The sequence below is a fragment of the Myotis daubentonii genome, chromosome 5 (assembly GCF_963259705.1).
Source record: "Myotis daubentonii chromosome 5, mMyoDau2.1, whole genome shotgun sequence".
Lineage (NCBI taxonomy): Eukaryota > Metazoa > Chordata > Mammalia > Chiroptera > Vespertilionidae > Myotis > Myotis daubentonii.
The window spans coordinates 98892692-98907280 of NC_081844.1; the positions used below are offsets into that span (position 1 = coordinate 98892692).

The 14589-nt window shown below is 35.0% G+C and overlaps 1 protein-coding gene across 2 annotated transcripts in view; it reads left to right on the forward strand.

Annotated features, from left to right (window-relative positions):
• Positions 1-14589, forward strand: part of GABRG2 (gamma-aminobutyric acid type A receptor subunit gamma2) — an 89686-nt gene that overhangs the window by 24890 nt on the left and 50207 nt on the right. For both annotated transcript variants that reach the window (XM_059699122.1, XM_059699120.1), the window contains exons 2-6: positions 3096-3247; positions 5073-5140; positions 7165-7385; positions 10472-10554; positions 13981-14118. In XM_059699122.1, coding sequence (XP_059555105.1) covers positions 3096-3247; positions 5073-5140; positions 7165-7385; positions 10472-10554; positions 13981-14118 — 662 coding nt within the window. The remainder of the gene's footprint in view (positions 1-3095; positions 3248-5072; positions 5141-7164; positions 7386-10471; positions 10555-13980; positions 14119-14589) is intronic.

The window sequence follows — 14589 nt, forward strand, 5'->3', positions numbered from 1 at the left end:
TCTGTAGAATCAGGTTGTAGTTACATGGTTGGAGCTAATATTATAAACATAGTAAGGGTCTCTTTATATTAATAATTATAATAAACCTGTTTTCAAAACTATGTGTCAGGCATCATGCTAAGCATTAATAACCTTACACAAAAATTCGATATAAACTCTAGTATTAACTTTATTTTCAAATGAGAAGGTTTCATCCTAGCCGGTTAGGCTCAGTGGATGGAGTGTTGGCCTGTGGACCAAAGGGCCCCGGATTCAATTCAGGTCAAAGGCAGGTACGTTGGTTGCCGATTCCTCCCCACCCTGGGCCCTGGTCAGGGCTCCTGCGGAGGCAATTAATTGATATGTTTCTCTCACATTAATGTTTCTCTCTGTCTTTCCCTTTCTCTCCTACTCTCCCTAAAAATCATTGGAAAAAATATACTCAGTTGAGGATTAACAAAACAAAATAATAATAATAATAATAATAATAATAATAATAATAATGAGGTTTGTTAAGCTAGGTTAAATAATTTGCCCAATGGCATAAAATAGTGACAGAGGCAAGATATAAATCCAATAAACAGACCTGGTAATTTCTAATTCCCAAGTATATATTCTAGTTTCTCTACTCTGTTTAACCTCTCTGTGGCTAAGTTGGTTTCCTGAAGTCTGGAAAAAAAAAACACACAAAAAACCATCACTGACACTTTTAAATGAGATCAATTTAAGTACTGTTATGGCATCCAATAGGTGATAATATTAAGAGAATTATTGGTGCAATTCTGGAAAGTAGCATTCCTTCTAAGCAAGTATCCCTTATCTTTTCATTTGATGTGTTTTTCCTCCTAGTTGGCCCAATAATAGCAATGTCAGTAATACAGCACGTTGAGGCTTGGATAATTTCTTTCTTAGTATGAAGCAGTGCTATAAATAAGAAAACCAAACAACTTACTATATATGTCACCTTCCTTTGAGGAAACTTTAATAAGGTGTATCTGTCTGATAGAGAGACAGAGAGGCAGAAAGAGAGACAGACACAGAGGGAGAGAGGCAAAGAATGAGGGATAATTTTTTTAAAGGCCCTATTGCATGACCAAATCAAAAAGGAGTAAAATTCTATTATGAGGACATCTAATGGGCCAAATATATTCTTTTCCCCAGTGATTTATTGGAAGGACTTAAAATTTTCTTAGAGAGTTTTTTTCTTACTAAACTAGTAAGATTTGGGTCATAGGATTAGAGTCCCATTAGAGTTCCATTAGGCAGAGTTCACAGTGCTCTGGAGAAATGATGAATTGAGGCCCGAGAGGGATTTTCCTGGCAAGAGAACTGGTGTCTCTGCTGGTTGGAGCTTGTCCAGCCCTTCATATCCTCTACAGGTACGCTATGAAATTCACATTTTGTTTAAAGTTCCTATGCTACTAAAGTGCAAGATGTAAAACATGGGCTATGTTAGGTGTTATGCAGATGTGTGACTCAGTCTGTTTCCTTTTCATAAAGCTTTAAAAGAATATAAAGAGATCACTTGCTTATTAAGTTGATTTATGGCAGTTATTACTCTTAAAACATCATCTCCCTGTCCTTGCTGGTATGGTTCAGTTGTTTGAGCATCTTCCCATACACCAAAAGGTCAGGGGTTCAATTAACAGTCAGAGCACATATCCAGGTTGGAGGTTCGATCCCTGGTCAGGAGGCAACCAATTGATGTTTCTCTCTCACATCAATGTTCCTCTCTTTCTCTCCCTCTCCCTTCTTCTCTCTCTAAAATCAACAAAATTGTATTTAAAAATAATAAAAACGTCATCTCCCTCACTCATTCTCAAATCACATTAATTACTTATCAGCCTTCTTCTACCATATTTAATCATCTATCCATCTATTTATTTATCTCCAAGTTACATATATAAAACACAGTCATATATATGATTATGACTGAAGAAAGGTGATAAATATGGTTTGATATATATATATATACTTTTTTTATTCAGAGTAATGTGGCAGTGATTTATTTTCTAACAAGATCCAGTCTATACCATATATATTTGGGAAAGTAAACTGACGATGGGATAGGAAATTTTATATTTTACATTTGTAATTTTTTCATAATAAATAATAGAAAGAACCTATATTCACTGAGTGCTGATAAAAATGAAAATGGCAGCTTTTGCAAGGTTTTGCATTGCCCCTAGGTCTGGAAAATACAATTATCTTGTTGTGGGGGGTGAGGGGGATTGGAATGTGGAGCAGTGGAGAGATAAGCTATAGAAATTTTAGTATCTTTCCAAAGTCAGCCTTAGCTTCTGGCCCAATCGTGGGGCATAGAAAACTGAGTCAGGATATTATGTGGCTTTCTGATCACTCAAAATAGGTAATTTCATATCTATGATTGCAGTACAATAAGCAATAGTATGAGTTTCCAGCTTAGGAACTTTTGCTGTAGTAAAAGGTGGCTTAAAGTCTGTGACTACATTTTCTTTCATAGTCCCAGGTTCTTAACAATCAAAGATAAATGAACCGCCCTTGCCTTCAGTGCAAGTCAGGAGACAAAATGCACATACACACACCCTGGGGGAGGAAAAGGCAGCAAGCCTGAGCTCTCCTCAGTAGTTCAATTGAGGAGGGAGAGGCTCGTCTGGCGGTTTGTGGGAGTGAATCTAATTATCAGTCTCTTACTTTCATTAATAGGTTGAAGCAAGTTAACTTCTCAAAGGAAAAAGAAGTAGACATTATGCCTGAATTCTTAGCCTACATTATGATAGTTTAAGCATCACTTTCACAAAAATAGTGTGTGGGGTTTTATCCATCTTTCATAAGGCTGGGCAGGTGGGCAAAAAGAACCGCTATGGAAAAGGCAAAAACTGGTAAACATAGTCTACTTAGAGATAGGAGGGCGGAGCATTCTGCAAAATGGAAGAGTTCACTTTTATAAATTATAATGTACATCTGTACAGTTCAATTACCTAGACAAATCCTCAGGTGAAAATTTACACTCTAATCCATTTTAATGATTTCCTATAACCTGGTGTCACTTCTCCTTTTCCACCAATAGTCTGAAGATAAAAATTAATTTGAGTATAGTCTATGTGTTTTGTAACCAATATTTTTTGTTTTCTTAGCCTTACTAGCCAAAAATCTGATGATGACTATGAAGATTATGCTTCTAACAAAACATGGGTCTTGACACCAAAAGTTCCTGAGGGTGATGTCACTATTATCTTAAACAATCTCCTAGAAGGATATGACAATAAACTCCGACCTGATATAGGAGGTATGTTGAAGTCTTTTGTACCTTGGTGTGGATCGAAACTCATAAACATGCCTACCATATTAGAAGACAACACTAGCATATTTCGATAACCAGAATTATTTAAATAAAACCTTCACTATATGTTATAAAAACAGATTAAAAAATACATAAGTAGCATTCTGGCTTGAAGGTAGGATGGGCATTGATAAGTTCAAATGAGGAAAGATGATTTTCAAGTGAGATTTGAGAGCTAGAAATTCAATTTTTGCTAGGTATCCCAGACAAAGGCTGTAGAAGAAAAGTGACAAGTTCTTTATAAAGAGACATAAAAAAAGCATATTATGATAAAGGAAATATATACTTGTTACCTATTGCTCTTTAATAAACAACCACAAATTCTCAATGGCAAATTACAATAGGCATTTTCGTAGCACTTGTTAGGGGCGGTGATTTAATGTAAGCCAAACGGGCTGTTCATTAAGGAAATCTGTACTCTCTCTTATTTTACTCCTGGGACCAGCACACTAGCTGGGAGTATTTGTCTCATGGTAATAGCAAAGAGCAAAAGAGAAAGTAGAAGCTCATAAGGCTTAAATGCTTGTGGTTAGAACTAGCACACTCACTTTTGTCTATATATTATTAGCCAAACCAAATCAGATAGTCAAGCCCAAAGTTCGAAGAAGAGAAGTAGCCTCAATGAGGTGACAGCAAGGTTGTAGATACAGGGAAAAGCAAATAATTCAATCCACCACTGAGAATTAGGGCACACTTTCAAGGAAAGTGGATAAAAATGAGATACATGTTGAATTGAAGCCAGGAATGATATTATGAACCCTTGTTCATAAAACGTGAAATGAAAATAGAACATATGCATTTGGATTTAGTCATAAATGTAACACTTCATGATTTTTAATATCAGCCCTCTTTGACAAATAGGTGTGTATTGGGTTTCCATATGGTTTCCTCATATTATTTGATGAATCACAGAATCCATGAAGTCACTGAGGAAGATTGATTTTGTTTTGGCTAGAGGTATATTTGGATAAAGCGGTCATAAACGGAACCAACAGGTGCAAATATTCCAAAACAATTCACAATACTTGCTCTTTATATCTACTTCATGTTTCTCATGCTTATTTTTATAGGTCACTAAGTAGTTATTTTTTTCAAAATGGGGCAAGTCAGGTAATGAGGCAGGGGGTCCCACGGGGGTGAGGCCGACAGAGTCCTAACGAAGCATGCCCAACTCCGGAGACGCGTTCAAGACGCAGTCTGAACTTTATTGTTTAAGTACAGGGACATATATAACTTTTTGGACCAATCAGAAGTTTACACCATCCTTAGGGCAACCAATGGTAGTAAAGATAGGGTACTATGTAGGGGCTCTAGGGGGCTTACTCAGGCGGGTGCTGCCACTTCCCAGTGTGCCGAGGAAGCTTGTACAGGCGGAGTGCGCTCACGCCATTGCATCTGCCACTGCACTGAGATAAATCTCCTGAGCTCTTCCCACAAGGTAATAATGCCTAAATAGATTTCAGAGCTTGAAGGAAAAATGGTAAAATTCAGGATATCTGAAGGGGGGGGGAAATCTGAGGAGTTTTTTCTTATTTGTTTATCTTTACATAGTCTTGAAAGGAAAACCAGTTATGAAACTCTACTATGCTTAGTTATAGCATTTACATGCTAAATGGAGATATTTCGTTGAAAACAGAGTCGTTTAAAAGAAGAGAATTAGTCACTGGCACCAAATTAGTTGTAAATAAACCGCTTCTAAAATGACAAAGTAAATGTATTTCTAGAATAGCACAGTTTAAAATATTGTGCTTCTCTGTGGTTCTCTTTACAGTGAAGCCAACATTAATTCACACAGACATGTATGTGAATAGCATCGGTCCAGTGAATGCTATCAATATGGTAAGTTTCTAATAGTTTGTCTATATTATTAGCATATTAAAGGGTCCATGTGGTATGATGAAAATAGCAATAAATATGCCAACAAAAAAAATTCAGAAGGGAGAATCTTTCAGTTTTTCTCTCTTGCAACATAAGGATAATTTTAATGATTTGTTATGAGAATTAAATGTGATCATATGTATAAAATTAATTTGTGTAAAATGTTATAATTAAAATTCAATAACTGTTTACTTGGTAAGTACTGCTTACTACAAAATACAATATAGGGCTCCACTACTTTTTAGAATAGTGTTGGTGTGGAGAAGGCATAGTTTGCTTCAAATCAGAACTGTTTCTCAGAAGAAAGAATTGATTAGTTGTAACAATAAATGCAAGTTATTATTGTATCACACTTTCTATCCAAATCTGAAATGAGAAACTAAATTGGAGTCTATAGTATAACAACATCATATAATATAACATAACATCGTAATGCTAACACCTTGAAATAGTATTTACCAAACTAGCAATTAGTACACTCTACTGAGTCAGAAATATGAGGAACTTTAATTGCTCTCAATTGGGGTGATTAAAAAGTATACCACCACCTGCATAATTCACAAAACATAAGCTTACTTACTTAACCATTAAACAAATGCCAACACATTTCTTCTTTACAACTAAAACTCTCAGAATATTTAGCATTTTGATGCAAACTATAAATCTAAGAAGAAGGAATAGAACTTTTACTTTCCGGAATACTAGTCCCCAGAGCTACTGGTTTGATTACTCTTAAAGCTCTTATTTTTAATTTTCATTATTTATTTGTACGCGTTTTGCCAAAGTGTACATCAGAAATTGTTAATTTACTCTACTTACTGGCATTAATTCACCGACAACGAATTTCACAAGATAGGTTCCCTTCTCATGCTGTGTAGACGGCAAATATGGAATTAAATGGTGAACCAAGTGCCATGTCTTACCCCAGTGGAAATGTAGTCAAGTGCAATGAGGTGTGGCACCAGGAGGTACTAGGAAATAATACAGAACAGTAAGGATGAGGCAAAGTAATGAGAGTCAAACTAGAATTTGGGTGTTCTGATGCCAGGCCTCATGGTCTGAATTCACATCATATTTAATTCTCTTTGATTACAGTCAATCACTTGCCACTTTAGTGGTATGCCCTTGAGAATAATCATTGCGGAGTAATTAATCACCACAGCAATTTGGCATTTTGGGAATATGCTTTGTGATAGAGATTAGTAAAGTGTTAAAATTATTTGGAATTGGTTTATTTCTTCTTGTTTGGAGGAAAAGACAACAACTATAATAGTTTTGTGTGTGTTTTTAAAGGTTACCGTGTACATTATATTGGTGTTTGCTATCTGCCAGACACACTGAAAAGCACTTGATGTGTGTTCTCTTTTTCTGTCCTCACACTACCTAGCAAGATAGATTCTTTAGGGTCCCCATGTTATTATGAGGTGACTGAGGCTCCACAGCTCCAGCTTAGGACTGTGTTAAGTATTCTTCACTTTCACTCTACAGCAGAGGTTCTCAACCCAAGTGATTGTCTTCACTGAGACATTTAGCAATGTCTAGAGGTATTTTTTAGTTGTCACAGCTTGGTGGGTGATGTTTGTGTTGGTGCTACTAGCATCTAGTGAGTAGAGGCTAGGTATGCTCCTATCTTAAAATACACAAGACAGCCCCCACAACAACATATTAGATAGCCCAAATAACATGAGAAACTCTGCTCTATCCACATCAAATGCAAACAAATGTACCAGGGCTCTGATCTTTTGCCAGAATTTATTTATACCATCCTTTTTTATTGTTTTTTTTTTCATAAAAATATCAACTCGTCTACCAGAGATAGTGAGTCTCCTTAGCAAAGTCTTTGCTTTCTTTTGGACTATTCAAAGCCAAAGTGTAGCTCAAAATAGCAATGAGAACAAAGATGACAAATACCAAAAAAAAAAATGCTCTACAATATAACCCAACTGAAATATAAATATTGTGTTTCATCTTTTTCTTTGTAACAGGAATATACAATTGATATATTTTTTGCTCAAACATGGTATGACAGACGTTTGAAATTCAACAGCACCATTAAAGTCCTACGATTGAATAGCAACATGGTGGGAAAAATCTGGATTCCAGACACTTTCTTCAGAAATTCAAAAAAGGCTGATGCACATTGGATAACCACCCCCAACAGGATGCTGAGAATTTGGAATGATGGTCGAGTGCTCTACACCTTAAGGTATTCTTTCAGAAGAAAAAAAAAGAGTAATTGCTGGGAATAAAACAAAGATCAACCACACTCTCCTTGAGACCAAACACACACACACAAAACCGCCAAGCCAACATCAGGGTTGCCATGTTTGAAAAAAAATAGTATGTGACACTACAAAATTAGTTTTCTTTCTGTTGTCAGTAAGCTTTTTCAAAGGACTAGAAATAGGTGAAACTTATTTTCTATGACTGATGTGAGAACTCTTTTTTTCCTTACAAGCACATGAAATTTTCCTTGCCTTTGTAAGATCACCTGATCTTGCATCAATCTTGGCTTTTGTGTGTGTGTCCTGCTACTTTAAAATATGGAAACTAAAACATAGTCATCCTTAGGACTACTAGTTGTTATGCTTGGAAATATCTCTGTTTCCAAGGAAACTGTTGCAAAAGAAGATTTTTTTTTATGCAGAAGTCTCCTGTATGTCTTTCTCTTTTTAGCTACACAATGGCAAGTACCTAGAATGAATTCTATCTCCCAGCACCAACTCCCCACTACACTTGTAGGCTGTTTGAATTAATTTACTGGCTATTTTGAAAGACATCTTTAGGGAAAACTTGGAGCTTTTTTTATTTTTTGAAGTTAAACATTAAGTAATATTTGGGAGGTTTTCTATGCCATTATCTTAGCATAATACTTAGACATATTTAAAATAATTCTATGCTGGATTTTTTTTTCCATTGGCAAGCATATATTACTAAATAATATAATAGAGAAGCACATAGACTTAAAAATTAGACAAACCTGCCTTTAGTTCCTAGCTCTACAGCATACTATCTATATGTACTAGGGCAACTCTTCAGAATTTCTATGTACAGGACTTGGGGGCAGCTATTTGTAGCAGGGGTCTTAGTGCTAGATAGAAGATATATCTCAAAGCCTTATTTGTACAGTAAGTTTGATGTTTTTAGTTGGTTACATTTTTATTGAGAGGATTTAGGTTGAAAATAATGGCGATTATTGGGAAAGAAGGCATGACCACCCCACAACACACTCCCCATCCAACTGAGCTAACTCTTACATTTAATTTCTTTGATTTCTATAAAATAGAGATGATGATTCTTATCTTATGGAGTTGTTAGAAGGACTAAACAGTGTGATAAGAAAAGTGCTTAGACTCTGATATATAGTAAGCATAGCAGAGACTAAATTTATTATTAATTTTTTTTAGTAAAAGATATAAATATGATTCTTCTAGGTCTTAGTATCCTAGAACTATTAACTTCCAAATGATTCATGTTAAATGCCCTTGTGACATATACATAATGCCTTCCATAATAGTCAACATACAAAATAAAATACTTTAAAATGGCTTCAAACATTTATATCAGTTAAACAGAGTTCATCACTAGGAATAAATGGCTACAAGTATAGAAGGAAGTCATCATATATATTTTGAATTCATCATGAGTTTTATTAAATTAGACATACGGTAATGACTGTAATTAGTATCTAGTGGAAATCAAAGTTTGATAAATCAGGGCTTGGTCTAAGCTTTTGAAGTATTAAGTTACACTATCTCAAGTTCCTTTATATTCTCATAACATTATAGTCATTTTTCTAACTTCTCTTGATTTGCAGAATCACTATAGAATTTTTAATTATGGAAACCACCTCAAAAATGTCACTCATAAAATTCAATCAAAGTTTGAATGAGTTGCCAATCTATGCTGAGAGATGATTTTATTATTGTTCTTATCTATAACGCATTATGAACGTGTGTGCATAGATATATATGTACGTATCTATCTTGGTTTCTGCAAATGGCCTATATTGTTTTCAATTTTAATAATTCTAGTTTAATTTGTAAACAGCCTAGATATATCAAATTTAATTAAAGTTTTACATATGACTAAAACTAATCTTTTCTTTGAAAGAGCATATAATTATTGAGTGACAATGATTAAAACCTCCAGCTTTGGAGATACATCATAATCTTGGGTTCAGATCTCAACTGTGCCACTAGTTTGGTGACTTCGGTCAAGTTCAAAGAAAATAAAGCCATAATAATGCTTATTAAATGATAGAACAATTCACCTTTGCCCCGTGCCATATAAACAATTAATGGCTCAGTGATTATCAGTTATATTTCAAGATCAGTAATTGCTCTACTATACTACACAAAAATAAAATCTCCCAAATGAAAAAATATGCTAAACTGTAAAATCTTTTACATTAATAAATGTTCATCAAAAAACATTTTAATACTTCAAGGTTGATATCACTGTAAGAAATATAGCTAAAAAATGTGAAATTTAAAATATCAGTCCATCACTAGTACAATTTTAGAGTATGTTCATACTGTCTCCTAAAGTGATCAAATCATCTGAACACCTTTAAATTTTCTCCCTTCTAGAGATCCAGCCCATTGGGATTCAGAAAACCTGTATGTTTAATAAGTATTCCCAGATGTAAACTATTTGAAACTCATTGGCAGACATATTCCTAGTATGTCTGTGTCTATTTATTCAACATTTCCTGTTTAGCATTAGATATTTTTCTACTTTATAAAACCCTAGTTAATGGCATCATGGTGTTCCATTATAAAATGCATAATAACCTACTATGAAACATAGGTATTTTTAAACTCACATATAGTAATTTAATGCTAACAGCTAACAAGTACTTACAAAAAGTTCTGCTTTAATTGCCAGATAAAATCTGAGAATTATCAGCATTCATTTATACGCAAACAGTAAATGCACTTAAGTTCTTAAAACAATTTGTTCTGTTAAATATATTCACTGAACAATTTCATTTGTGCAATTAATTTGCCAAAAAAAAAATATTGTGATCCTAAGGTTTGAAAAAAATGGAGTTGAGGTCAATGAAAATGTTCAGTTTGTGAAAATGAAGGGACCACATTAGGTTTGAAATGCTTTTCTCCTGGACTCGGTGGATTTCTTCAGTGAGAATCATCTTGTGTTATCCGTAAGAATGTGAGATATACTCCCCAAGAATGAAGATGGAGAATGGTCATTAGAAATTGTGCTAATGTACATTTTTAAAACTATGTCTAAAATATTTTTAGTTATCTTTCGTATGTTTCTGTTTAGGTTGACAATTGATGCTGAGTGCCAATTGCAGTTGCACAATTTTCCAATGGATGAACACTCCTGCCCCTTGGAGTTCTCCAGTTGTAAGTAACACTCATTCTGTGGTCTGTAGCTCCTCTCACCAATAGTCTAATTGCGTTGTCAATTAATTGGGAGATTTACAGAAAATACAAAATTGCATTAAGCAATGTTGTTTTCTCTGAAGATTTTGACAGTTTCTTTCAACATAATACCAGCTTGGTCTTTTTAGAGTGATTCTTGCAGAAAAGGGTCTAATTTATCAGGAGTTACAAATAAGTTTTATTGATGTATAAACTTTTAATAAATTGGCAGTGGTTGCTAGGAGCCCTTTGTTGAGGAGAACTGTAAAACCAGGCCTATGCTGAATAGAAAGGGGTAATGGTGGATTATACATCTCCCTCCCTCCATGGGCCCAAGAGAAGAATAGCAGCAAATTTGTTACTTATTTTCTCCCTTACCTGTCAGGATGCACAGAGATCAGCAGTGTGGTTTGTACATTCCAATTCTGTATACCTGTTAAAGACAACAAAATTAATGACTACCTTCCCCTCTTGGAATTCTAGTAAAACCTAGAACTAGTTCTCCACCAGTGAGTAAAAAACTGATTATGGGCATTCCATAGTCCAGTTCAAATTCCAACTCTATCAACATAGACTTGAGCAAATTACTAAATCTCTCATCAGTGAGTCCACATTCCCAGATACCCAACAGAGATTATAAGACCTGCCCAGCACAATACTCTTTTGTTTGTAAAATGCTTGGTATGCTATCTTAGTACACAAGATTCAATAAAAACCTCTATTATTTTTCTTAATTATTATTACCATAATCAGATAATAGACTATAGTAAAAAGATTCATGATGATTCTAGCATAAATTACAATAAGCTTTAGTAATATTCACATATTTCCTGCCTGAATTAAAAACAAATATTTGTCTCAGTACTTGTTCAGCAAACGTGTTAGGTTGCTCATCTCCTCCTTATTATTGATCTTCCAACTGTACATATAAAGCAATGAAAACTGATTATGAATTTTAATTTTTTAGTTTCATAAAGATAATTTCCCAGCCTTGGATTGAAGGAGACTCTTAAGAACCAATTAAATCATAATAACCATCATTTAAAAAAATCAGTGATGAGAGAATCAATCGTTATTTTATCACTACAGCAATTCCCGATGGAATTAAAGGAAAAGCATCACTGTATCTTATATAATAAAAGCTAATATGCTAATTATCTAGTCGTCCAGTTGTCCATTCAACCAATCAAAGCATAATATGCAAATGATATGCTAAGGGCACTCAACTATTCGCTATGACATGCACTGACCACCAGGGGGCAGACGTTCCGACCGGTAGGTTAGCTTGCTGCTGGGGTCCAGCAGATAAGGACTGAGCAAGATGGCTGGACATGCCCTGGAGCCTTCCCACGGTCCCTCCCCAGCTGGCCAACCTCCCACATCACTCCCCAGCCCCAATCATGCACTGGTGGGGTCCCTTGGCCTGGCCTGTGCCCTCTCACAATCGGGACCCCTCAGGGGATGTCAGTTTTGGTCCGATCCCGCAAGCCAGACTGAGGGTGCACGAATTCATGCACCAGGCCTCTAGCACCATATAAACAGGATTGTGCAAAGTAGATTTATAGTTGTTCGTATAAAAATACAATAATTTATAAATAATAATATAAGAATAAGCTCTGCCTTTTGATACTCACAACTGGAAACCCACTTTTTCCCCACCCTGTATTTACAAAAGGTTTTACTATAAAACTTATTTCATATGTTTTACTTCATCCAAGAATGGAATATTTTTAAGTGAAAACTTCTCCAAGCTTTAGGAGATTAGATTTATTTTCCTTTAATCTTTCAACTGGGATTTCTCCTGAATCAGCTAAGCTTAAGAACTGGTGATTTCTGTGCCTTTACATCACCAATTGACAACCGTCTTCTGAACCTAAACACAACTTAATATTACTTATTGCTATCAAAAATTAAATCATAATTACATTCTCCATAGGAAGTTCCTTAATATCATCATTATTTTCCTGTTTCCAGCACATCCTGCCTCCCCAATCCTGCTCTATCAGGGGATACTTCTTTCTCTTTTCCTTCTTCTTAATTAATAAATACACAACAGACACAGAGTTGGGCCAAAAGAAAACGAAGAAAAGGAAGACACAAATAATTTTTTGCTAAGTAGTGAATCAGCCTCCATAATCAAGACTCATCTTTCCATAGCATTATTAGTAGACAAACAGTTGAGATGCTTTCTAATTTTTTAAAATCTCTCCTTATTTAACTAATTTTTAATTGAAAGTTTATTGTATTGTTTACTTAATAGTAATGTTTATCCATTAAGTGTACATTGATCATCAATTTCATGAAATAAGTATTATCATAACCACAATAAGGAAGCAAATAATTTGTAAAAAATTAAGAAACTTGTCTAGGGCCGTGGTCGGCAAACTGCGGTTCGCGAGCCACATGCGGCTCTTTGGCCCCTTGAGTGTGGCTCTTCTTAAGCCTTAGGAGTACCCTAATTAAGTTAATAACAATGTGCCTACCTATATAGTTTAAGTTTAAAAAATTTGGCTCTCGCCCTGACTGGTTTGGCTCAGTGGATAGAGTGTCGGCCTGCGGACTCAAGAGTCCCAGGTTCGATTCCGGTAAAGGGCATGTACCTTGGTTGCGGGCACATCCCCAGTGGGGAGTGTGCAGGAGGCAGCTGATCGATGTTTCTCTCTCATCAATGTTTCTAGCTCTCTATCCCTTTCCCTTCCTCTCTGTAAAAAATCAATAAAATATATTAAAAAAAATTTGGCTCTCAAAAGAAATTTCAATCGTTGTACTGTTGATATTTGGCTCTGTTGCCTAATGAGTTTGCCGACCACTGGTCTAGGGTATTGGGCAAAGAAATGGTACTGATAGTCACTGCATTATCATTATAGATTTCTGTGTATACTAAAATGAAAACCAAAAAAATGAGAAAGAGAATAATTAATGTAAATAGTTGAGGTTATTTTTCCCCACCACCTTCTACTAAGGGTGCATGTCCTGGAGAGGAACTTAAGGCTGCTCTTCTCTCAATATTTTCTGTTTCTGCATGATTCCTCTTCCCTGGTTGACTGCCCTTCATGCTGAAACAATATCTTACATATGTACTGTCTATTTATACTGACCACATATATCTCACCCCAATGTAGACTGTGCATATAGTATACATTAAACCATGTATTGCATATCTGCTATGCAATTTAAGTGACTTGCAGGGATGATTTTAACCTCATAATGTTTAAATCTAACTTCCCATTAGGATAGGATGTCACTGTATTTATTTTCTCTATGGTGAGACTTGTTAGTCCAGGGTTCTCATTAAGTCATAACTTTATCTCTCTCAGCACATTCTCTGGTGTCTTGTTCCTGGAAGGTGGTTGCTACATATGTTCATTTATAATCATTTTAAACATGTGCTTTCCCACCTCTTGGCAGATGGCTATCCACGGGAAGAAATTGTCTATCAATGGAAGCGTAACTCTGTTGAAGTGGGTGACACAAGATCTTGGAGGCTTTATCAATTTTCATTTGTTGGACTGAGAAATACCACAGATGTAGTGAAGACAACTTCTGGTAAGATACATTTAAAGAGAATTCTAAATGACCCTTTAAGAGCTAAATTTGTGGTGTATATGATCCAGAAGGCTTTTTAGTAGTTGTCTACAGGTGATATTCAGAAAATTAAAGTGTTTTAATTTACTAGAGAAAATTATAATTGGTATTCTTGTATAATCGAATATATATAAATGGATTATTTCAATCTGAAGCAAATTGAATTCAAATTGGATTAGTAAATTATTTGCTTACTTTCTTTAAGCAAGAATAAGCAGCAATTATTTAAAAAGAAAATATTTATTAGGTATAGATATAATGCTTCCTTTAAGAAATGTTTTGTAACATATTGAAGTAGAAGTGTTTAAAGTAATTGCACAGAAAAAAATCAATTGTGCAAAAATGTAGAAAAGTGACCATAGTGAATATGGACTAATTCTCCATTCAATAAGTTAATCTTTTGAACTGACTCCATCACTGGAGTATCAAATA